Genomic DNA, 26,053 nt, shown 5'->3' on the forward strand with positions numbered 1-26,053 from the left:
GCCATGACTGTCAACCATATCTTTGTGGGTGCCAACGCATGGCCAATTAGTCAGGGGAACAAGACACGCTTATACCGTCATTAAGTACAGCCATTTCCTCATTACGGCACAGCAATGGCATGGTAAACACAGCTGCATTCATACAAACATGAATACACAAGTAGGGACAAACATTCACACGCACACACACAAGCATGATTTAATAAATTAATCATTCTTATTGCTCGAATTGTGCTGTGCCACCTGAAAAAGTCATTATTAATGTCATAAATGCTCGAATACAGCTTCAGTTCTCAATATTCGCATGAGCAGATCATCATTTCATCCCATGAAGGAAAATCACTGGGACACCTGTTCCTACCTGATTGGCTACATTGATGTTTATCCCATTTTTGATGTGATCCAGAGCCTTGTCCAGATTACCTGAGCGCGCTGCACGCAGAAAACTGGTCGATGTATCCGTCTGAGGGAGAGAAACACAGCAGTGGTTAAAGAAGAAAATGCATAAAAGCACAAAAGCAAAAAAAACATACCAGCAGAGTCGAGGAATTGAATAGTAAGATTGGATCAAAAGTATTACATTATTAAATTGCATCGATTCACAACAAAATTAGACTCTGATTTTTCAAATCAAATCTAATCTGTGCATTTCAAATTTAGTTTATGATACTAAACGGTCGCTTCCTTTCCTAATCTTTCTCTTTATTTTGCATTTTCATGGCTATTTTAATGCTCCGATGTGCATTTTGTATCATTTCTATAATCTACTTCCAGTCTAATTCATCTGCATTTCCTTTCCATCTGATCTTAAGTCCCGGTTTAGGTTCAGTGGCCATCCTTCTGTTTAGATTCTCTTAATCAGTGTGCGAGACAGTCATCAATTTGAAAAGCTACATATTTTGAACCTCAGAGATCTATGCCTGATTTTTATTTATTTATTTATTTATTTTTTGCCTGTTTTTAACACTCGGTAAAATGCCTCCATTTCAAATAGTCGTGTGGTGTTTTTATATGATTGTTTAAACAAAGATAGGTTGATGATACCCACAAAACTTGTTGTTAAATGACCCGAATTAAGACTGGTGTAAAGGCTCAATAGAAATAAAATGTACAGTGTTGTTGGAAAGATCTTGGCCTGAAGGCTGTCGGCCTGCTGTGTATTTAAAAAAAAAAAACACACACATACACACACACACCAGCACGCCATTATGCCATATATCTCTGTAGAAAAACACCATTTAAAGTATGCAAAATAATTCATAAATTATTAGGCAATATACAGTATCTAAGACACGATATTTCTTAGCATGAGTGCCATCACAAATTTTTAAGGAATAATCTGGATCTGTTCAACAGTCTAGAGATTTCATCAGAGAGATTTTATGATTGCAAGTGCACCACTGCTTGCTGCAGTCACGCATACACACTAAATTATACCCAGCAATGAGTGTTCTGTCGGATCTTTTCCAGTTTCATATCTTTACTGTCTGCCCTGAAGCTGTTGTGTTGCTCTGACTGGAACAGTAGCACGATGAAATCACGGTGTCTTTTGTATGTGAAACTGCTAGTGTGTGTGTGTGTGTGTGTGTGTGTGTGTGTGTGTGTGTGTGTGTGTGTATGTGTGTGTGTGTGTGTTCTTTTTCTTTCTTGAAAACTACAGCAGAAACACAATAGAATATCCATGTCAGTATAGCCATGTCAGTGATGGTGATTTTCTTTCCCTTGTCCTCTCTCTCTCTCTCTCTCTCTCTCTCTCTCTCTCTTTCTCTCTCTTTCTCACATGTAAGGCTATTTCATGGCCGCTCTTCAGGCAGTCATTTATAATTGTTATGTGTAGCTGGGCTCTTACACAGCTCCCTCTTATACAACAGTTTTGCTTCACTCATCAGCTTCTGAACGAATGAACAAAGCTTTACATTTGTAAGCCCCAAACAGTCAAAGTGATATATGGAGGGTATTTTTTCCACCAGGGATGAACTTTCATATCAGTCCGTCTCTTATGAAGGTACTTCTAAAGAACAGCCACATCTAACCTTCTCATGAGGATGAATCATTGGAGTCAAAACAAGGTCGGACGTTAATGAGCAGAGGGAGGGCAAAGTTAGCCCATATCAAGCCTGAGGGAGGTTATGGTCAATAGAATTTATAGTGGCTAATTTGGCAAGTAAGGTTAGTCAACACCTCCACTTTTCATGACAAATATTGTGAGATTGTAGAAAAGCGTAGTGTGTGACAGCTGTATTTCTGTATATTTCACTCGTTCTCTGTTAAGCTCTCCAAATGTGATTCAATCCCATAAAGATTTCTATGTTAATTTTCACTCAAACTGAAGAGCAATACATTGAATCATGACCGAGTTTACTTGCCTGGCGAACGCACCATTGTGGGGTTAAACCCAGAATTAATCCCAAATTCGAATAATCCTAAATTTCAAATAAAAATTGATATAAATAAATCTTTGATGTAGTACATGTAGGCTGCAGAGACTCAAAGCTGTCAAAGGAATCAAGCTTAGCCATGTGGAGCATGAGAAAAACCCACTGAGCCAACAGACAATGCAGACAGACACCATACTCACTACCCAAATAAACCCAGTACTATTTGTCTCATCATCATTAGGCTAAATAATGTTGTGCTGGTGTGTCCTTAAAAGCACAGTCCATTCATTTTAAATCCACCAGACCTTTCTGCTTCATCTATGAGTCACACAGATGGCTGAAAGAATAAGGAGATGAAAGAAGGCCAAGAGCAGCATGATCAATCAGCCAGCCTGAGGGAAATCTCTGAGAAAAACACACAACATCACGTATTCAGGAGAAACACAACCTAAACAACAACTACAACCTAAACAACAACTACACAATGACAGATCATTTCATATCAGGACACAGATTCATTCAATTTGCAATAACTTACAAGTTGTGTAAGGCCCTGTACCTTGCTCTTAATGACATCATGGAGTATGATATTTATTTATTTATTTATTTATTTATTTATTTATTTATTTATTAAGCTTGTTTAAGAACTTATGGACTTCTAAAGAGCTTCTCAGACAGACAGGCAGACATACAGCGAAACAGATAGACAGTTGCCCATCATTAACCACAACTGTTATTGTAAAAGTGTAGAAAACACTATAGTTGAAACATGCTGGACTGGGAGGCAAGACACAAGTGAGTAAACTCACTGTGTGTTTTATTTTTGGGCAATCCAGACATTGTAGACATTGTCCATAGTACTGGTCAAAACACAGGAAGCAGGCTTTACCCGGGAATAATCAATAATCAACACGTAAACAAGAAGCAGAACCAGAAAACTCGAAAAACAAGGCTTAAACTTAATAAGGCAAAAATCAGTATAAGACTTTGCAATCCAGAAGTGAGACTACTGGGCAGATATAACCAACTAATCGAGGTGAGACACAGAACAGGAGCGGAGACAGGACTAAAACGAAACAAAAGTCATGGTATAAACATGGATTGAACACAAAACAAAACAACATTCATGCTGGGAAATTTGCCACACGCTGAGAGAGAGAATTCAGGACAATTATTATTGTTTTTCCCTATAATCATCCACAGAAAGCTAGCATGAGACAGAAAAACAGACAAATCTGTCAGGTCAGAGTTGATTAGGGTGGCTATGGCTCAGGTGGTAGCACAGCACTATGGACAGCTTGCTCAGTGATGGCCCAGATGAAGCAAAACAGGCCCAAACCATGACACTACCACCACCATATTTCACAGATGGAATAAGGTGCTTATACTGGAATGCAGTGTTTTCATTTCTCCAAACATAACGCCTACTCATTTAAACCAAAAAGTTCTATTTTGGTCTCATCCCTCCACAAAACATTTTACCAATATCATTCAGGCTTGTCCATGTGATCTTTAGCAAACTGCAGACAGGCGGTTCTTTCTTCAGAGCTGTGGCTTTCTCTTTGTAACCCTGCCATGCACACCATTGTTGTTCAGTGTTCTCCTGATGGTGGACTCATGAACATTAACATTAGTCAATGTGAGAGAGGCCTTTAGTTGCGTAGAAGTTAACCTGGGTTCCTCTGTGACCTTTATGACCTCGCAGACTATTACACGACTTGTCTAACATGTCCTAGCTAAATGAAGAGCATAATGCCTTGGTTCAATAAAGCCTTGGGGACATAAAACCCTGTGAGGAAAATGTTCTGTGAATATAGCCTATAGTACTTTTCAAAGATAAGAAACTGGAAATATAGCACCCGAGGGTTGATCCTCTAATGATGATAGCCTAGTATATGCATTAAAGACCCTGTTTTTTTTTTACACACTGTTTTGCTATTAAACAGCGTTGGTGTTTGGTATTAATATAAAGGCTTAAATATAGGTAATAAACAATGTAATCACTAATAGGTAATATTACCTATAGTAATATTAGGTAATAGGTAAGAATAGGTAATGTAATCATGGTCAAATTTTTCCTTTCAACTCTCACATATGTACTGCCTCTATGTATGTGTATGAACACTAAGCATTAGCAGACACACATGGTTCGCACCACAGATTCACACCCTGGTCATGTGGTGATTCCTGAAACTGTAAATATGCTGATGTGGCCGAGTTTAGATTTCTCGAGATGATTCAAGTGAGAATGAAAATCATCAGGGTTCTGGAGTGGGGTGATGCGACACCAGCTTCTCTGACTAGGCAGATATCTGTATATGCCTGTGCCTATAAATACATTCTAATTGACCTGTGCTGTTATGAGGAATGAGCTTGGTAAGCTCTATTAAGAGAGACGCATTAAAAGAGAGAGAGAGAGAGAGAGAGAGAGAGAGAGAGAGAGAGAGAGAGAGCGGTATGAGCTGTAGTGTATAAAATAGGATAAGAAAATACAGATAATAGAATTGTGCTTTTAAAAATGTGTATTTGTGATTATAAGAGGCATGGAGTTTGATACGTTTCTTCCACCTTGCCATTGAATATTTTCCTATAATAGCACACCACTAGGTGTTTCATTCCTTTTTCCATATGCTGGTAAAAAAAAAAAAAAAAAAACACTAAATCTCCTCTATGAAAAAGCAATACTGTTTCTAAAAGGATAAAATATCCAAATTTATTTCCATTTATCCATCCACCCATCCAACTTCTACACCGCTTATCCTTTTCAGGGTCACGGGGAAACCTGGAGCCTATCCCAGGGAGCATCGGGCACAAGGCGGGGTACACCCTGGACAGGGTGCCAATCCATCGCAGGGCACAATCATTTCCAATTATAACGTTTCCAATTTTCAATTATTACAAATGCCCTTTGACTTCATTACGAATGAGCTGGGAGTTTGGAGCAAGTTTTCTGTTCTTTTCTCAGAGCAGGGGAACATGTTAAGATTATTATCTGTGGTAATCGCACATACATTATAGATGTGGTAGATACACACAGCTAGACTGAGGAACGATTCGGGGGAATTATCATTGCTGATAGGTGACTTCTGCACAGCAAGGAGTACTTAATTAAATTGTATTCATGGTATGGAGACTGACTTCCATGACAGAGGAATTACCTCTCATGTCATAACTCTGTCTGTGTAATTAAGATATTGTTAATCTAACCAACGAGCAGCCCAGCTGTGAATAAAGATACATCAGTACAAGAAGTCACTTAAACACACACACACAAACACACACACACACACACACTAAAAATAGTGGTGCAGACGTCACAGCTAAGCACCAGCAGAGTGAATGTGATGAATCTCAGTAATGAACCCTCTTGGGTTTAACAAAGAGACCCACTTCTACAGAAAAAGGAACCTCTCTTTCTCTCTCTCTCTCTCTCTCACACACACACACACACACACACACATCTGTATCTTTATTTAAAACATGGCTGTCTAGGTAGGTGATTTTATTTTTCATGGTGAGCAACCGCAGGCCTGCAAGGGTAGCACAGAGACACAGAGAAGGTCACAGCGTTCAGCAGATCTATAAATACAAAATCTATGATTATCCCCACTATCAGCTACCGCCTCCGTAACACACAGACACAATCACGCACAGCATGATGTGCCCATTCCGTAAGAACACTAGGGTATAACATCACCTTTATGAAATCATGTTACTCTGAAAAATGCGAAAACAAATGTACAAACAATGCCATCTTTCTAGATTTAAATTCCAAGTAAAATCCAGTTCCTGCTTGAATGTGCAATGTTCAGGACGTGAAATTAAATTCAGCCCTGACATTTGCATGTGTCATTCTGTAGCCTATACTAATACTGACATTTCATTTACACAGAGACTCGGACACTTGGTAATGAGCGTTTAAATGAAAATGCAAGCTGGAAAAAGCTATTTCTCGAACTACGGGGCAATTACAGCGTTGGAATGATGACTGAAATGTCATTAAGTTTTTGCACACATTTGCACCATGTTGGATTTCCCCCAGGGTTTCCTTATTCAAGTGTGTTACGGAGTCAGTGTGTTTAGCTGATGTAAAGCTTGCAAAACTAATACATTATTTACAGTTAAACCACAAAATGGCTGAATTCTTGTTGCTGATTAAGTAAAGAAAGTCTTTTATTCATCCTATACTACAGCAATTCGCCAGCAATGACATTTTTATTACATATAAATGACACGTATATTTTTTTTGTGTTATTCACGTCAAGAGAGAGAGAGAAAAAAAGAAAGGCTGGTGAGAGAACGACTGTTTATACCTGTTATAACATACCTGATAACAGGAGCACAGTCGGTATCAAATACCACTTACCAGAAAGCACTGAAGCTTACAAGCATGGTTGCCATGGACTACACTTCCCAACCCACATGCTCAATGTCACATTCAAGCTTACCTGATTACTGACTGCTTTCACCTGGACTCCATCACACATCACACACAGTATCGTCCAGTGTTTCTCGTAGCCTGATATATGTTAATATACCAGGTTTATAGATTAGATAGATGGATTTATGATCTCGGCTATTGTTGTCTGGTTTTTGGATTTTAGTTTTGTCTTGTCAAGTCTGCTAATTGCCTGACCCTAATATTGTTTGTGCCTGCTTTAATAATAAAGCCTGTACTTTCAAATGCAACCATCTCAGCTGCCTGACAATGTGTCAGTCATTAATAATTAATTAAAGAAAGAAAGAAAGAAAGAAAGAAAGAAAGAAATGTTGGCGAATTGCTATGGCATTTGAGGAATAAAACACTTGGATTATACACACACACACACACACACACACATTTATATATATAAAGCTGTATGTCACACACAATCATCCGCTTACAATCAACATACAGTGGTGACATTACCAGGAACATGCTGTATATATGTTGTGAAATGTGAAATATGCATCAATAACTTCTGAATGCATGCAGTGTTTCTCACACACACTCCTGCACAGATATTCAAGTTGCCCATAAATAGTTGAACACCCCCTACTTAAGAGCACCTCTTATTGATTTTATATTCTCTGTGTAGAGGTTCTCTCCAGGCTGGCTCAGGGAGTTCAGGGAAACTGTCTTTCTCAGAGCACAAGAATGAAACGGCAAGTCATACCACGTTATACACGGCACGATGACGTAGAAATGCACACCACAGTGCAAAACCGCAACGTATACTTAGAGATACAATGAGAAAATTGCCACCATAATGGTGTGGAGAGCGCTATCTAAAATGACACGACAAAATTTTCTACAGTGTTCAGATCAGTGTGAAGGCCATAGCATCAGGTTGCATATGTTTCATCATAGATGATGAAATACAGGAGTTCGGGTGGGAATCAGAACTAACATTTACAACCACCTCACTATTTATACCATGATCAACTGAAACATACGTAGAAGTCATTCATTTTGTAATGTTATTGGCGTTCCAAATCGATTGTGAGTTTGTCATGATAAATCCGAGAAAAATATTAAATAAACGCCCCCCCTCCGTTGTGCCAGTTGGTATCACCCAACTATTGCCCCGCAACGCAATGATTGATTTCTGCGGTTTGACTGGGAGAGCACAGGTAGCTTTGAAGTTGAAGAGAAGTGCTGCCCAACAGACTATTATGAGAACCGTCAGCGAGGGACGGTTATAAAATAATTAAATTAAAAATGTACTCCAGAGGTGGTAGGATAATATGGTGTAATCTAGCTAACGACACTCCACAAATATTGTAGCTAGCTAGCTAATTCATTGCAATTTAGGCATAAATCAATATAACAGGTTAGCACCCTAAATGATGGGTAAGTTGGAACCAGGTACAGTGTGCATTCATTTGGTCTGTTATTATGCCCTGTTTTTTTAACAAAACAGTCCTTTGAACATAAATGCTTGTAGACGGTAGATAGATAGATTATAGATGAATGTGTGAATGGGTAGTTTTTTTTTTTTTTAATTGATTCATTTTTTTTAATTTAATTAAAGATATCAGGAAGCATACCCATTCACATGTCAATCCCCTCGATGTTCAAACCAAATCTACACCAGTGATGAAATATATCACAGATAACCTGGTATCAGATGCAGTAAGTTGTTTCAATTTAAATGCAAAGTGAACACCAAACTGATTTGTTAAACCCTCATAGTTCATGTTAATGACAAAACATTTAGACCTAGGCTTTCTCTGGTTTTCTTTAATATTTTCCTTCTCGTGCTTAAATAAGAAGCTCTACAAGAAACTCTGAAATATTGATGGTGTGCATCAGGCCCCTGCATTTGCAAGCCATTAGATATAGGGTGCACTTTATCTTACTTTAAGATCCAGTGCTCTGCCTCAAGTCTCTTATGACACACTACAAAGACAATAAGAGACACACAACTGAAGCCACACAGTCACACTCTGATTTTCATTAGATGGCACATTCAGTCAATAAGAACCTCTTCATTAGAAAACTAGTAATCACTGGATTACATATTTAAGACCCATGGAAATTGTATGTTGGGTAGCTAAAAGGAGAATGAGCAGTAATTGGATTCTGGGTATTTTGGATAAACTACATTGTAGGATTCTACAATGGTTCTTGCCTGTACTGATTTTTATAGCATACGTGTCTCTGCTGCATCTCTGAATGAGCTGCTGGCAGGATAAAGAGCAACAGCTCACTTTGGCTTTAATCTGTTTGGCAACTCCACATTCAGTAATTCATCTTTCGATGCATTTTAACTGTTTAATTTTTAATAATTAATGGAATAAGTGTAGTTTGAGACCTGCCAAATCTCCACTGAAAACCATGCCCTCCCCTCAAATAACCGGCCCTTTACAGAAACATTTTTCCAAACTGTCCTGAAGAGGGCGCTAAAACAACAGACTGATTGGTGAGCACCCAAGAGAAGAAGGAGGTCACATTGCTCTCATTTGCCCCAAGATCCAGTGTTGCCAATTTGTGATTGAGATTTTTGCAACTTTCTCATTGTTGCTGCGACTTTTATTCGTGTTTTGCGACAAAGGCGCTACTTTGGCTATATTTAAATAAAATGAACGGTTTTTGGATTTTTTTTTTTTTTTTTTTTTTTATGGGGGCAATTAAACACTCACACTGATTGACCACACACTGCTGTGGTCTCACATTTGCACTCAATCGCGCCATGAGCCTGCTCTGACTCCCTCAAAACCTTCAACTGTTGAGTTAGTTGCAGCATTTGTAACCTCTCGAGAAGAAATCTGTCAAATTGAGAGACGATGACAGAACCTTCCCTACGTACATTAGCAAAATGTGGACAATGCAGAGAAATTGTGGACTGAAGTAAATTTGTACAGCAGGTGAGAATCCCTTTTAAGGACTATGTACTTTGTTTTCATATTTGGCGACTTTTTGTGAAAATTGGAGACTTTTGAGGGTGGTTCTGGAGATTTTCAGAGGGAGGAGTTTGTCTGTAGCATTCTGCCAGCTGTAATTGTAAAAGCTATACACACATTACATGAGACAGCGAGACAGTGAATAAACAGTATATTTGTGTTTGTGTTGTTTCCTCATGTTTGGTTTAATATACAAACATTACAATAATGTCAAACTAAAACCAAACAAGAAATATTAATTGGACGTGAAACCAAACAAAAACAAATGGGTGGTGAGACTAAATAAACAAACAACCAAAAAAAAAAATGATGTGTGGCGAGACCAAAAAAAGATTAACAGTTGTTGAGACCAAAGAGATAACAATAAAAGTAAATGCTGATGAGACCATGCAAAAATATATAATGAGTGGTGAAATCCAATTTTTTAAGAATGGGTAGTGACAAAACTACTGAGGTACTGAGACCAAACGAAAATATAATGGGCAGTGAGACCTATAACAAAATTGTAATGAGTGTTGAGGCCAAATGAAACAAATATAATGGTGGGTGAGACCAGGTGAGACTCAAAAAAGTTATTTATGGTGGTAACAAGCAAAAAAAAAAAAAAAAAAAAAAAAAAAGCATGATGGGTGGTAAGACCAAAAACACCAGGAGATACCGAAATGATGAAAATGATGTAATAGATAGAGTTCATTTCACTCTATGGCCTCTAAAAGAAAGGTATCTGAAATAATGCACATTACCTGCAGTACAGAAACATGTCAGTTATGTAGTTATAATGTTTAGAATTTTATTTTAATTAGTATCCTTCATTCATATAGCATTTAAATGCCTTCCCTGAGTCTTAACAATGAAACCCAGCAATTCACTCAAATCACACTGCCTTCATTCAGGCTCTCCCTGTGTTATTCCACCTTTATCTCACACGTCGTTCCACACCTCGATCTCTCCTCTCATTCCTTTTATAAGAGCAGTAGCACTTTTCAATCACATTGCAGTACTTGGCTCGCTTGCTTTTCAATATTTATGAGGAACTCAAACGGCCTGGGCTGCCAACCATGCTGAAGATCTCCCGAATGGTTTAATTTCGCCATCATGCTGTGGGGACGTCGTCCTCTATTATACTCCACAATATTAGCACCATTCATTTTGACATTTAGATTAGTTCGCATCTAAAGTGCACCTAAAATGCAGTACACACCCCTCTCCTCAATGTTTTCTTTACACATCTCTAAATCTTTCTTTCAATTACACATTTTAAGTTTTCTGCCATGCCAAGTGTTCTGGACCAAGTAGTTCATGGTGCATCAATAAAATGATATAGTGTGTTATTTGTCTTCTTAACTTCTAGACAGACTGAAGGAAGGACTGTTTCTAACTTACATAAACATAATAGATAACAGGGACTGTAATAACAGGAACTATAACATAAATGATAACAAGAACTACAAGAATGTGTTTTGCAGATGTTTCAGAACATTATATGTAACTATAAATGGATTAAAAAAGTATGATACGTCATTCTTTAATAATAATAATAATAAAAAAATGTAATCATTGGCAAATTCCTGTGGTATAAGAGGAATAAAACTCTTTGGGACGTGCTGTTATGTGAAAATAATCAACTTTGGGGTTGTTGCTTCATCAAATCAACGTCCTGTTGATTGTTTTCCAACAACAGAACATTCCAAAGTGTTTTATCGCTCTTATACCACAGAATTACACCAATGTCTACAATTCAATCACAATCACTTACTTATTATAGCTTCACATTACTGGTGGCGTCAAGTCACTTTATAAACTTGGCAATTTACCAAAAGACTGCACATTTAATTGCAGTCAGTGATGTCCTGCTGTCACTGTGCCCTCAAGTAGGACATGCAAAGGTCCTGAAGGGGTGTCCTGTGTTGCCGGTAACAGTAAATCTCCTTAGGCCTCGACTAAATGGCAGTAATGGGTAATGTGGTGATTAAATAACGATGGAATGAGGAAAATAAATAGGCTCGAGAAATTTAATGAAATGAAATTTAATGAAATGAAATGAATTTTCCACCTTGTCCATGTTGATAGAGAGCTAAGGGAAGTGTACAGATTCCAGTTTTGCCTAAACCACATACTCATCTTAAACCGTGTGGAATTGTTCGGCATCTCAAACAAACAACCTGGCTAATGTTATTCATGACATAATATATACAATAATTACGAGGTGTCACCTAATTTAAAGGTGAAATTGTGTGTTGGAAGAGGTTCAGATGGTAACATAGTCCCGATTTGATTTGTATTTTTAATAACTTTTAATAGCTTTTAATGATTAAGGCAATTCGTAGCTTTTTTCTGATTAAGGCCATTAATTCATTCATTCATTCATTCATTCATTCATTCATATATTTCAGTAACCGCTTTTCCCTGGTCAGGATCCAGAATGTATTCTGGGAACATTGTGCGTAAAGTGGGAATACACCCTGGACAGATGACAGTCCACCGATTCATTGCAGCCTATCCACCTACCTGTATGTTTTGGGAGGTGGGAGGAAACTAGAGGACCTGGAGGAAACCCAGAATACAGACAGAAACCCAAGCTCAGGATCAAACCAGGGTCCCTGGAGCTGTGAGAAGTCAACGCTACCCACTGAACCACTGCCAAAGGCGCCCATTATGTGTCTGTAAATCATTCTTAAACTGTTTATAATATCTCATCTGTTCTGTTTTTACACTTATCTGAATTTTATTTCTTCTCCGGGTGATGTGCAATGTTAACTAAAAGCCAGAATTCCAAAGCAAGGTTTTAGAAGACATAATCTAATTCAAGACCAAACTGTTAACCTTAGCTCAGTTTCAAAAACGCTGAACATTAGAACCGCGTCTTTTGAGGTGCCTTTTCATTCGTGAAGGACTCATTCACAGCCAGTGAGCCATGCTGAAATTTCCTCTATGAGTCTTTCCACTAGAGTGATGCTTTGTTAAAAAATAAATATAAAATAAAGCCAAAAAAAAAAAAACCTAAGAAATGAAAAAAGGCAGACATGTCCAGAAGGGAAGTGAGCCATTATAGGACATACGGGTCTCTAAGTCTTGAGGCTATTGATACATTATCTGTGCTCAGAAATAGAGTTGGAGTAGTGAGGGAAAAGACAGAAGCTCAGAGAGTCCTGAGTATGAATGATAACATTATAGTAGCCTTATTGGTGTCTGAATGATAATCTGTTAAGGGTTCCTACTATACCTGCATGTATACAGCTATCCTCTACCCCAGTAGAGTTTCTATAGTCCACATGCGTCCATTCTAAATATCGGTCATGTTTATTTTAGTTTTATTACATATCTATTATTTTAGTTTCATTTTAGGTTATTAAATAGGTTACTGTTTCGGTGTTGTCTCCACCCCTGTCTTGTCACTGTTTTTTTTCTCTGATTGTAATCGCCTGTTCAGTGTTTCCACTTGATTAGTTTGGATATTATATTTGTCATACATTTAAACAACATATTTGGTCGAGGTGAAACATCCTTCAAGCTCATCAGGAACATCAGGATCTGGAACCCAGGAGAAGGCACCACTACTCGTGTTCTTCTGCACTACCTGAGGTCTGCACCAAGACATTTAATGCTCCTCCTGCAGTCTGCAGCAAGACTTCTACTGTTCCTCCCAAGGTTTGCACCAAGACCTTTACTGCTCCTACTGAGTTTCACACCAAGACTTTCTACTGCTCCTCCTGAGATTAACCCCAAGTATTTAGGGGAAGGAAAAGATTGATGCATTTATCTTTTTATTGATTCCAATAAGCCAGTCAAAATGAATTACTTCTTCAAAAGTTTTTTTTTTTTTTTTTTTTTACTGCTGGGCAATTAGAAAATTCTTGCTGCGTTTTCCCTTAGCAATTCAAGGACAAGCATTCCATTGCAGATTGTAATACCCAACATATATATTTCAAATGTGATATTATATACTATATTATATAATATATAATATATCATATTTGTAGATCTGTATCCCACAGACAGTGCAAGTAGCAAAGCACATTATTGTAATATGAGAATCAGACTCCATGTGTCAGGGCCATTGATTTGCCTGTAGCTGTACCTGCAGTGTGCACACTCAGCTCAGCACGGACTATCCAACATTTACTAACACAGCATTTAGAGACCAAATGAACATGAGTAAGAAGAGGTGTAGAAGAGGACATGCTGGAGGACACGAATGTGTGAACATCGTCCTGCTCTGTGCTGACATTGACTGACTGAGACTGAAATCCGCCCTGTCATGAATCAGCACTGTCAAGGCTCTCTGAAGCTGACACTTGCAAATGCACACACACACACACACACACACACACACACACACACATTTTTCTTACTTACCTTCCAATGACATTATCATTAATGCAGATAATTAATGCTATGCTAAAACCTAACCTTAACCTCAGCAACAAAAAAGAAACCTTTTTGGTCTTTTGGCTCTCTCACACACTCTCTCTCTCTCTCTCTCTCTCTCTCTCTCTCTCTCTCTCTCTCTCTCACACACACACACACACACACAGAGTTCTTTCTGCACAGTTAGCTGGAAGTATGAGTAAACGTGTGTTGAGGTGTGTGTGTGTGTGTGTGTGTGTGTGTGTGTGTGTGTGTGTGTGTGTGTGTCAGGCTGGCGGTCGTGTGCCTTCACTCTCCGTCCCTCCACCTCTCGATACTCGACGTCCCCGCTGCATGACCCGGTGGCCTGCATGATGAAAGATAGCCTCATTAGTGCCTCCTCAAACGAACCACAGGGAGAGAGGAAAGTGCGCAGCTTGGCTTGATGGATGGAGCACTAACGGGGACGAGTGCCAAGCGAGAGAGAGAGGAGTGAGCACAACTAGAAGTTTACTGTCTCTGCCGGCGGAGTACAGTACCTGAAGTACAGTACATTCAGCTAGGGCTCTGAAGTCAAAACAGGGGTTAAGTCCTTCTGTACTAAGTGAAAGACTGAATAATCTAGACATGGGAACATAAATAAAACTAATCCAGTCTGAATAGGGTTTAAGATGGCGGAATACTAATCGTTAACTATAAACAGTGTAAAACATTACAAGTACAGTGATAAAACACTCTCAGATCCCAGTGTTCCCAAAGACCAGTGCAAACACTGGCTCACAATGTTCACACGTTTACAGATACAGAGATGCGGAAGTGTACAACAGGGGCGTTAGCTGGACTGTTAATAATCCAGGGCTCAGCCCAGATTCTTCTCCATCAAAAATTTTTAAATATATAGTTCTAAATAGACTGTTTCCATGCATTCTTTTTCTGACATGTGAGGACTAATTGCTTTAAAAATGTGAAAATTGGAGAAAAAAAAGTGCGTTTATCAGAAAACCTGCCTCTGGTGTTATCATTGTGTGCAGGAGTAACAGACCGATAAAATATCAAACTTTTTGGCTATCTAACACGAAACTAGGTTAGTTCGGTGTCGCTAGTCAAAGGGAGGCACAACTAAGCTATCACTGTATGGGTTTAGCTGCTACACTGCCATGCCGAGGACATTATCTGTCCTTCACGTAACTTGGAACTCATATAGACATTTACACACCTTGTTTTCCTGCTCAACATGAGAGGATGTTACTGTTTTAGTTTCAAACCATTTACGTTCTGCAAACCTAAAAATAACGTTCTATTTCTGTTAAGAAAAAATTCTTGGCTAACTAAAAACAAACCTTAAATATGTTTATTCTGGAAACATTCTGGGAACCAAAATTCGTCCCCTTACCTCAATTTTCATAATTTCTTTTAAATATTCACACATCCTTGCATCATTAATCATTAATAAAACAAATCAGTCTATGTACATGTAAATACATAATCAGCCCCCAATCAATGTTTTTGCTGATTCTTTGTTTATATAAAATAACATAAGAAATGAATCTCGGGACATTCAAAACAGTAATTATCATGTAATCAACAACAACAAAAAAAAACAACAATATGAAAACATTTTCATAGATAAAAATTTGCAAGAACATTATCATTAAAAAAAAGTATTGTAGCCAAAAACGGATCAATTTTTCAACATCTGATCTACTTCTCCACTACAAAAAACAAAAAACAAAAAAAAACAGGTTAACAGTGCCCCTCTGGCCCCACCCAGTGCTTGCAGGAAATGTCAATTCTCTAAATTGACCTAAAAATAACCATTAGAGAATGTTCTGTATAAGTCTTTTTAGGTTGTCCCACAAAAACTTCCCAGCAATGTTCTGGAAAGGTTAATATATGGTTACAAAAATAAAATCCTAAAAATAATTATTAGAGAATGTTCTGTATAGGTTCTCTTTAGGTTGTTATAAAAAAAATAATAAAACAAGCCTCCCTGCAACGTTCTGGGAAAGTTCTGTGTTTGCTGGGTGAAGATGAAATACAACACAAAATTACAACGCTGCCATCTTCTTTACCTGACAAGCGGAGAATTATTCGGAGCTAAAGAAAAAAAATCTGCCCAGGCCAGGTTACAACCTATACACTGGTGTAAAACAATGAAACTGAGTCTTATCCAAAGCATAAGGCCAAAAATCTGTGGAAATGAGTGTGCTCTAAAGGAATCAATAACACATGAGTGTTAAGACCCCAGAGCTATGTTAAGGCTAATGTAGGAGGAGAGAATGACTAGAAGCGTGGTGGATCTCCTACAGTGTGTGTGTGAAGCTCTATCAGCAGGTCATCTCTAATGCCCCAGCAGGATCCAGATACACCACATTCAGGTCACTGTCCCCGAGTCAGGGGTCTCCAAGCAACACACACGCTTAGGAAAGATTAAACACACAGACGCTATTATTTACTTCCCACAACTTTCTCTTTACATTCCCTTCCAAAGTGCCATTGTTTTAACTGTGAATTAGCAAACAGCAAGACTTGTAAACTACACTCTTTGCCTCAATGTTCGGTGTCAACATGATGTCGAGTTACTTAACTTATAAATCTAAGGAATTATTATTATTATTATTATTATTATTATTATTATTATTATTATTATTATTATTATTATTACCTATCAAATGCCACATGCTTGTTTCTATAAATTATTTATTTACATTTTCTTGGCAGGCCAATTACACTACATCTGCCCTCATCAGTGAATAAAGAAGTTATTGTAAAGGACCCAGTGCTGAAGATGAATTAGAGCAATTAGTGGCTTGATTCAGAGCTGAAAAACGCTCTGGGAAAGCTTCTGGCACTTAAGATGAATATGGAGAAGTGGGGTGAGTCAGAGAAGGAGCGAAAAAATGAGGATGACCAGGATGAGTCAGGTTCATTATACCATAGTAGCACTCATACCAGCCAGTACATCCACAGCTTAATCCTTCAGACATGGACAGAGAATCCTGAACGTTCATTTCCTACACATAAACCACACAGAGAGAAATACTCACAGCCAATCCGGTCTGTTCTCAAACCAACGTGTGTACATCCTTTAGCACAGTGTGTTACAAGTGTAGCCTAAAATAACTTTGAAAAATACCTAAAATTGTCAAGAATTGGCATGGTGGTTTAGTGGTTAGTACATTTGCTTCACACCTCTGAGGTTGGGGGTCTGAATCTGCCCCCCGCCCTGTGAGCGCTAAGTTTGTATGTTCTCCCCATGTTCCAGGGGTTTCCTCCCCTAGTCCAAAGATATACGTGGTTGGCTGATTGGCATTTCCAAATTGTCCTTTATGTGTGATCCTGTCCAGGGTGTCTGCTTTGTGTCCTGAGCTCCCTGGGAAAAGATCTAGCTCCTCCACGACCCTGTGTATGGTAAGCAGTATGGAAAATGGATAGATGGAATGCGTATTCAATAGTAGTTCTCTTTTAGCTATTTATATCCATTTATACCACAGCACTGTTGAATACTTGGTCATGATTTTGTTAAAAGCTTTTTATTAATTTTATATAACAGCAACACTGACAGTAGTACAGCTGCAAATCAGAGGTTATATTAATACTTGTATGGTGAACAGCCAGCTATAAACACCAGTGAAGTCCTGGAAAAGCATTTCAAGGGAGGAAACTCAGCATTTGGCGATGCCCATGGGTTCTAGACTTAACGCAGTCATTAAATTTGCATCCAAGTATTAAAAAGAATCCTTATATTTATAGTTGTTAGTATGTCCAATTACTTTTGAGCCTGTGAAAATGGAGGGACTCCATTTTAAATGCAATATTTTTGTTAAACCCCTTGAATTAAAGCTGAAAGTCTACACTTCAGTCACATCTTGATTGCTTTATTTCAAATCCACTGTGGTGGTGTACAGAGGCGAAAAAACATGAAAATTGTGCCACTGTCTAAAATTGTGAAAAATTATGTCGCTGTCCAAAGACTTACAGTTCATGAATCATCATTTCACTATTGTGAAATAAAGTGATTATAGCATGAAATAATTGAAATATATCACCAATTGGAATGATATTTGATGGTCGTTTTGAATAGTCCTTGTTTGATAACTAGCTGTGAATGGATAATTGAAGTTTGCTAATTAGCTTGCTAGCTGTGGTGATCATTGCTGGAGCTAGCAGAGCTGTTAAAGAGTTCAGGAACATGCAGGTTCCGTAAAAGTATAAACTCTCTCGCGAATTGGATATTAAGATAAATTGAGCAAATCTTTGGAACCACCATTGAGAGAGAGAGAGAGAGAGAAAGAGAGAGAGAGAGAGAGCGAGAGAGAGCAAGTCTGTATCAATTTAGCAATGGTTAAGTGTCATTTTCACCTTCATTGTTTCCTCAAGAGTCTGCTGTATCGGCTGACCTTCTGCCACTGGCAAAAACAGCTGAGTCAGACGGAAACAGTGAGATAAAGAGCACAAAAAGTGTGCTCTTTTCCCCTTTCCTGCTTTTGCATAGTTCAAATTAGCCAGCAGATAATCCTGGCTGCTATATTTCAGGCTAAATAACATATTCTGATTCTGACTCCGATTATGTGATTCACAATCCCTGACCTTGACATACTATGTCCATCGAAAAGACTGTGGAATACTAAATCCATCCATCCATCTTCTACCACTTACTCCTTCTTCAGGGTTTCGGGGGAACCTGGAGCCAATCCCAGGGAACATCGGGCACAGAGCGGGGTACACCCTGGACAGGGTGCCAGTCCATCGCAGAGCACAATCACATACACACTCACACACCCATTCATACACTACGGACACTTTGGACATGCCGATCAGCCTACCATGCATGTCTTTGGACTGGGGGAGGAAACCAGAGCACCGGAGGAAACCCCCGCAGCACGGGGAGAACATGCAAACTCCGCACGCACGGCCCCGGCGGGAATCGAACCTCAGACGTGTGAAGCAAACGTGCTAACCACTAAGCCACCGTGCGCCCATGGAATACTAAGTGAATAATTAAATTTACAAGCACATTTACAGCTCACAGTAGTTAGCCAATGGATAAGCTCACACACTCACACATCTCATAAATGAATGCGTAATTTTTTCACTCCTCTATCTATTCCATCTTTGTCAGTTTCAATATTAAAGAAGGCTTTGTAGAGTCACAAAAGCTTCCATTACATTCCTTCATTTGACAAATCCCTTCTCTCTCTCTGTCTCTCTCTCTCTCTCGCTCTCTTTCTTTCTCTTTCTCTCTCATGTCAAAGACTGAGAACGGTGCAATGATACCCGTCAGAGATAAAACTAGCACAATAGAATGACTCACATCACGTTAATCTTATTTGAACTCTTACTGCTGTATTTTTCAAACTATAACTCACATTTCCCCTCTCTCCTGGGATGCAGTTGCCAAATTGGGGATGTTTTGGACAAGGTTCCAGAAGTCCAATGGGTATTTCAGATACAGCAAATCAGAAACGCACGCAGCAGTATGAACTTGTTTCCATTGCAAAGGCTGAGAAGATGAAGAAACTCTGTCTCTGCGTTCTAGTTCCCAAACCTTTTGGGTTTGTTTCAGATATTTTTGTGTTGTTTTTGAGTTTCCTCAGACCTGGCAACTATGCCTCTAGCAGATGCATCATATCTGTGCAGCTTAATTGCAAAATACCAATTTAATAGTGTATTTATAATATTTTTATGCCCAAATATTGCCCAAACAATTTTTGTTTTTGTTGTTATTGTTGTTGTTATTGTTGTTTTTAATCTTGACTGCATGGGAAATTTTTAATTTTGATGACATGTAAAAAGACTAGAATCTTATCTTTATTGTTAGTGGTGTTAATCTAGAAAACGGCTCAAAACGCTGCCTAGCCTCAAGGTATATTAACCATGAACATTTCATTGTTGACATTAGCTTGTTAGATAGTTGGATCATTATTGTTTCCTAGAAACATTCTTTGTAATTAGCATGTTTATTCATTTTAGTAGTGATGTTAAACTGTAAAACTGCTCAGAAAGTTACCTAAGCTTATACCATACATCCTTTTGATTAGTAACATTAGCTTTTTAGGTAGCTAGTTAGTGTTAGCTAGACACTTTCTTGCTATTTATCATGTTTATTTGTTTTTAGGAGTAGTGTAAAACCAAAAAGCTACTGAGCTACCTAGCATTTTGTCACTAACAACATTACCTTGTTAGATATTTAGTGTTAGCTAGATTTTTTTTGATAACTAGTTTGTTATCAAAAAAAAAAAAATTGCCCAGGAAATAAGCTAGCTCCAGAAGTCATAAACACCATAGTGTTAGCTTGTTAGCTAGATAGATGGCTGGTTCATTTTAGCTAACAATTTTTTGGATATAGATCTTATTGATAATATCTAAATATTCTAAATATTTTGTTGGAGAAATTCAAGGGTGTGTCAGTTATTAAATATGGACTGTCATGTTGCTGCTGAGGCAGTTTGTTTAAATAAATAAATAAATAAATGTTTTATCCTGATCTGGTGTGAGGTGGGAAAACACCCGGGATAGGGCGTCAGTCCGTTGCAGGGCACTATGCACACACCTTCACACCCAGGAGCAATTTAGAATAGCCAGTGCACAATGGTGTTTTTAGCAGGTCTGAGAAAATCGGAGAACATGAAGGAAACCTGTGTGAACACAAGAACAAGTGAAAGTTCACACAGACAATAATCAGAACTCAGGTGGTATAACCCTGGAACTATGAGGGAGCACGCTGTACCAATGTGCTACCCCTGGTTTAAAGGTAAAAAATAAAGCTTATTACATGCTACATGTTTTATCTATTGAAACCTTCTATACAAACACATTCAGTACAAAGGTGCTGTCCCTGCAGTTCATAAAGACAGACCAAATGAGTATTTCTCTTTGACTCGAACACTGCACATGTCACTGTGCTGCACTGAGGCAGTGAACTGGAAAACCCACACTGCACGCGTATAAATACTTCATCACTAACTCGGTTTTAGACTGGGGATGGAAGAAAAAACAAGTTGCTTTCTCCTGCAGCTTCACTTTACATCCATTAGCCATTACTTGCAGCCCCCATGCAGTCCTCTCTCATAATGAAAGAAAGCCATATTGGAAAGCCTGTTGTTTCCCGGGAAGAGGTTTCCCCAGTGGATGACTGAAATGGGATATATTGCACCAACTATGTTTGCTTTCGTGGAAATCCTGAGCCTGTAATTCTCCTGAAGCAGATTCATCTGAGGAAGGAAGGTTGTGTTTCTACTCAGCTCGCTAGCCAAGCCTCATGGATGAGACTAAGCCTTCCAGACATGCTGCAAATGAGAATGAAACTTGGATGCAGGCCTCCTCGTGACATAAAAGGCCAGCCATCTTTAGGCTTCATGATTGTCTGGCTTCAGCATGAGCCTTGATCCAGAGTGCTTCCTAAATTAAGCAGCTAAAATACTACGTATTATTTGATACTTTTTGGACAGTGAGGTTTCTCTGAAGTATATGACAGCATATAGCACCTGCTACATTACAACATAACATCTGATATTCTAGAAAATATGGCAGATAGTTCATCTAAAAAATCTAATATCCATAACTTTACTTAATAAATGCTAACATCTTCTCTATAAAATATTGAAGTAAAGACGGCTGAAATATTTTTAATAGCTTCATCATACTTTAGAGAAAAGAGTTTTTAATGTTAAATAATAATAATAATACTTTTTTTATTAATGTTAAATTAAAATAAACTAATCAATTAAAATATTAGATAATATAATAAATAGGAATGCTTTTCAACACATTGTTATTTTTCCAGTTATATTTTCCTACACAGGGTCACAGGGGAGCCTGGAGAACTTAGGCGCATAGTTATAGTACATTATTATTAATGTTATATATTATATTATAATTACAAGGCTCCTGCAAAAAATGATAGCATGTATGCCGCTTTGCTATCTAAGGCTCAGCACCTTCTACATTCCATTACTACACATAAATAAAAAGGGTCTTGTAGTCTTAAATGGTTCATTTGAAGAAATCTAATACAACTATAACAATGTTTTTAATAGCGTCTGTTGCACTAAATTTGTAGTATTTGAATAGCCTATATACAATAAAAAAAAGCTGGATTTATTTAACAAGACATGACATTCTAGGATTAGGAGGACAGGATGAAGCTCTAGGACATCTTTATTGCTTCTGCAGGACATTCTAGATGATAAATACGAGTCCTGGGAAATGTGTAGCGAGGATGGTTAAGAATTCCATCACAGGCCAGGGAAGACGAGACTCGACCTTATCCATCAATATCACTGCATCACTGCTGCACTGCTGAATAAGCACAGTAGAGCTAAGGATGTGGGATGAACACACCTCAAGTTCTCCTTTACAACCCAGCAAGGGCATGACTAAGCTCCTTCAGATGCAGCAGGGAAACGGACATAAGCAACACAGCAATAAGGACCAACAAGAACTAGAAACCACGCAGCCCTGACGTACATAATCGTCCTAGTGGGAACTCGTCTTGATGTCAGAGAGAAATACATGATCGTGAACCTGATAGCAGTGTGTTATTATAGTTTATACCACAGTGCTGTTAAATTCTGGATTCTGATTGGTCAGAAGGTGTTGATTAATTTCCTCAGATTAATCACAGGTCATAATAATTGTTCTAATATGTTATAACACTTCCTCTTTCAGAGTTCCTCTCAGCGTCTGTACCTGATGTTCCTTGTGAATTTTCCTCGTCACTGTCTCCGTTTGGTTTGCTTATTAGGCCACGAGTCGTGGATTGGGATTACAACCGGTTTGAAAAACAATTGGAACTGAATTCATTTAAAGGTTAACATCTGCAGAAGTTCTAGGATGTGTGTATAGTCATTTCTACTTCTTCAGTGGTGTCTTAGCTCTTGTTATTCTGTCCAACATCATCATATTGCCCCCAAGGCTGACATCATTCACTGGAAGTGACCTTTAAGGAAGAACGTATTATATATCCAGATTATTATTATCATTATAGTTCTGGCCCCGTCTGCTTTGTAATACAGACTTCTCAAACCGAGAGCAGCTCAGAGGAGGACACACAGTGCTGAACTATCTCTCTAACTATATACCTCTAATGGATTGGCCCCAATATCACAAAATGTAGAAATATCCAGACTCTTCACCAGTGCGGGATCTTCCTGTATGTAGATATAGAATTTGCTGGGTTCTTGTTCTGCTGTGGCCTTCAGTACTGATAATGAGATCATGGGTTCTTATTTTGCTAAACTAGTTAAAACTTGAGGTGGTGTACTATGTCTAGATCAAAATCTGTCCCTTTTTTTTTTTTTTTACTCTACATTCTATAATATCCTCTTTTGGACATTTTTGTGCTTATCTTGTTGACTTCAGTAGTAATGTAGATCTGCTCCATACACCTTGCTACCAACTGCCTTGCCTACAAGAGTACATACACACACGTTTATAGACATTTCCCTGTACATGGACTGTCAGAATCCTATCAGGGAATTATTGTAATATGCTCATTTTTGTGTATTTCCATGTACATGCTCCTCGAGAATTTTGTGGGAAGGTACATTACCATTAAAAAAAATCCCAAGCCTGGACTGAGTGTAACTCTGATTTTTTTTTATTATTATTTATCTGTAACAGATATAATGCTGAAAATATTCAACACAAAGTTAAACACAGTGAAAAAAAAGCTAAGGCAAGTGCATGTACAGACCTCAAGGGCAGTATAACACACTTAGACTCTTTTCATTCTTTGATTCAAAATGCTTTTATTTTAGCCTCTCACCCCCTCAAGCTTAAAGTTGTCTTACCACCCGTGAGAAATGATCAAAACTGAAGACCATTTAAAATACAGACAAGCCTAACCTTGGGCCTTTCTCATTCCAATTAATCCCGATAGGTGCAAGATAAAGTGTGCTGTAATTAATCATGTCGTGTTTCTTATCCCCCATAACATGTATATAAATATATAAATAAATAAATAAATAAATAAATAAATCAGTTCTTGTTTATATATACACCTGTAAAAACTGAAATCAGCAGTGTGACATTCCTTCAGTATAAACGTGCATCGTTATTCCATCTAATCACACGGAATAACACGATCGATGGTCTATATCTACGTGTGCATAAAATTTCAGTGGTGTTTGAATACTAGCTGCTCCATTCAACGAGCAATGACACTGTGCTTTTTGCCGGTCTTCTTAGACCTTTAGGTGCTTTTGCGTTTAACTAGCCAATCTGATGGGAACTGTCTGCTACAGATCTTCATCTGAGGTGAAAGAGTAAAAATGGTCACGATTTATGTTGGCGCTTCCTGAGAACACTCTGAGATATGTTATGGAAGCTTTAGGAAATAGCAGTGCTCGAGATATTTCATTTGTTTTGTTTGTATTAAATACTTTGCAGCAGATATTCATTTTGGTATGGCATTATGAAGGACAAGTTGCTGTCTCACTGTACTCACTTTCAGAGCTAGATGCTACTGACAGATTAGGAGGAACAAAGAGCTACACTAACTTGAGGTGAAATTTTGCCGGTTGGCCTGCGAGTTTGTCAGATTAGCTGTTTTCACATAACAGACCATTTCTTTTTGCTGCCTAAACTCTACTCGTACTGGTATTATAAGCTTGAGCAGTGTTATTGCTGTACCAGAAGTACTTCCAGGGAACCAGGAAGGGAAAAAAGGACCAATTCCAGCTACAGACTTTAGGAGACGGGGCCTGGGGGATGGAATAATATCAAATCACTAAGGAAAAATTGGTCCAAGATGGCCGCCCCATAACACTCCAGTACACAACTCAAGAAGCAGCCCTTCAACATCAAACACATCTTGGCTCATTGACTACAACTCGGGTAAGCGAATAACTGAATACATTTGTTGTTTTTTGTTAACCATTTTTTAAAGAAATCGCTGCTGACCTTGCAGTCTGACCAATCACTTTAAGCACTTTATTCTTGTCCCAAGAGGTTCATTGCAGTATTCTGTAAATTAACTATACCTCCCACTGCCAGTCCACTTGACATTTATTTCAGAGAGCTGACAGGTGTTTGATATTGAGCCAACGTGGCTGGGAAGCGAGCAAGCGTCTCTGAGTGGAGTGTTGATGTCTATTGTGTCTTCCCACCTACTGCTGGCTCGCCTCCGCTTCGTCAAGTCAAGGATGGCAGAACCCGAGAGGTTTCAGCAGACAGTGATGCTCTACAATACCCTCAAAAATAATTCAAGGGAAGCACGAGACTCAGAGTCATGTACAACATTTCCATTTTGACTGTGTATTGTTATATTGTTTTTTTGTTAACAAGCAAGATCAAACCATGAATAATTATTTCATTGCTTTGACACAAGAAGAATAACAGTCTTGTTTGTCACATGTACATTATAGTACAGTGAAATTCTTTTCTTGGCGTATCCCAGCTTGTTAGAGTACAGGGTCAGCCACGATACAGCAGAACTGGAGCACAGATGGTTAAGGGCCTTGCTCAGGGGCCTAGCAGTAGCGGCTTGGCAGTGTTGAGGCTTGAACCGCCCAACCTTCTGATCAATATACATAGCCTTAACAAATGAGCCACCATCCATCTATCCCTCCATCCATTTTCTGTACCGCTTATCCAATACAGGGTCATAGGGGAGCCTGGAGTCTATCCTAGGGAACTCTGGGCACGAAGTGCCTGGGAGGCCAGCCTATGGCAGGGCACAATCGCACACACATTCACACACTATGAACAATTTAGTGATGCCAGTCAGCCTACAGTGCAAGCTGCGATACTTGTGAAGATGCTTTATAAATGTGAAGCAGGGGTGTCCGTGTAATAACTGTGTGGTTTACAAGAAGATCAGGGAAATCCTATCTCTGAAACCACTGAGAACATGCTGAGACTGGAAGAGTGTTATAAAGGTCATTCCATATGGTTATACTTATTAACGTGTTTACCTGTTACGCTACAGTTATAACCCT

At 38.5% G+C, this 26,053-nt stretch overlaps 1 protein-coding gene across 1 annotated transcript in view; it reads right to left on the reverse strand.

Moving 5' to 3' along the window:
* The window catches only part of ank1b (ankyrin 1, erythrocytic b), an 82,540-nt gene that overhangs the window by 47,693 nt on the left and 8,794 nt on the right, over nt 1-26,053 (reverse strand). The window contains exon 2 of the mRNA XM_047161730.2: nt 362-463. Within this exon, the coding sequence (XP_047017686.1) occupies nt 362-463 (102 nt within the window). The remainder of the gene's footprint in view (nt 1-361; nt 464-26,053) is intronic.

Source organism: Ictalurus punctatus, chromosome 18 (genome assembly GCF_001660625.3).
Source record: "Ictalurus punctatus breed USDA103 chromosome 18, Coco_2.0, whole genome shotgun sequence".
Classification (NCBI taxonomy): Eukaryota; Metazoa; Chordata; class Actinopteri; order Siluriformes; family Ictaluridae; genus Ictalurus; species Ictalurus punctatus.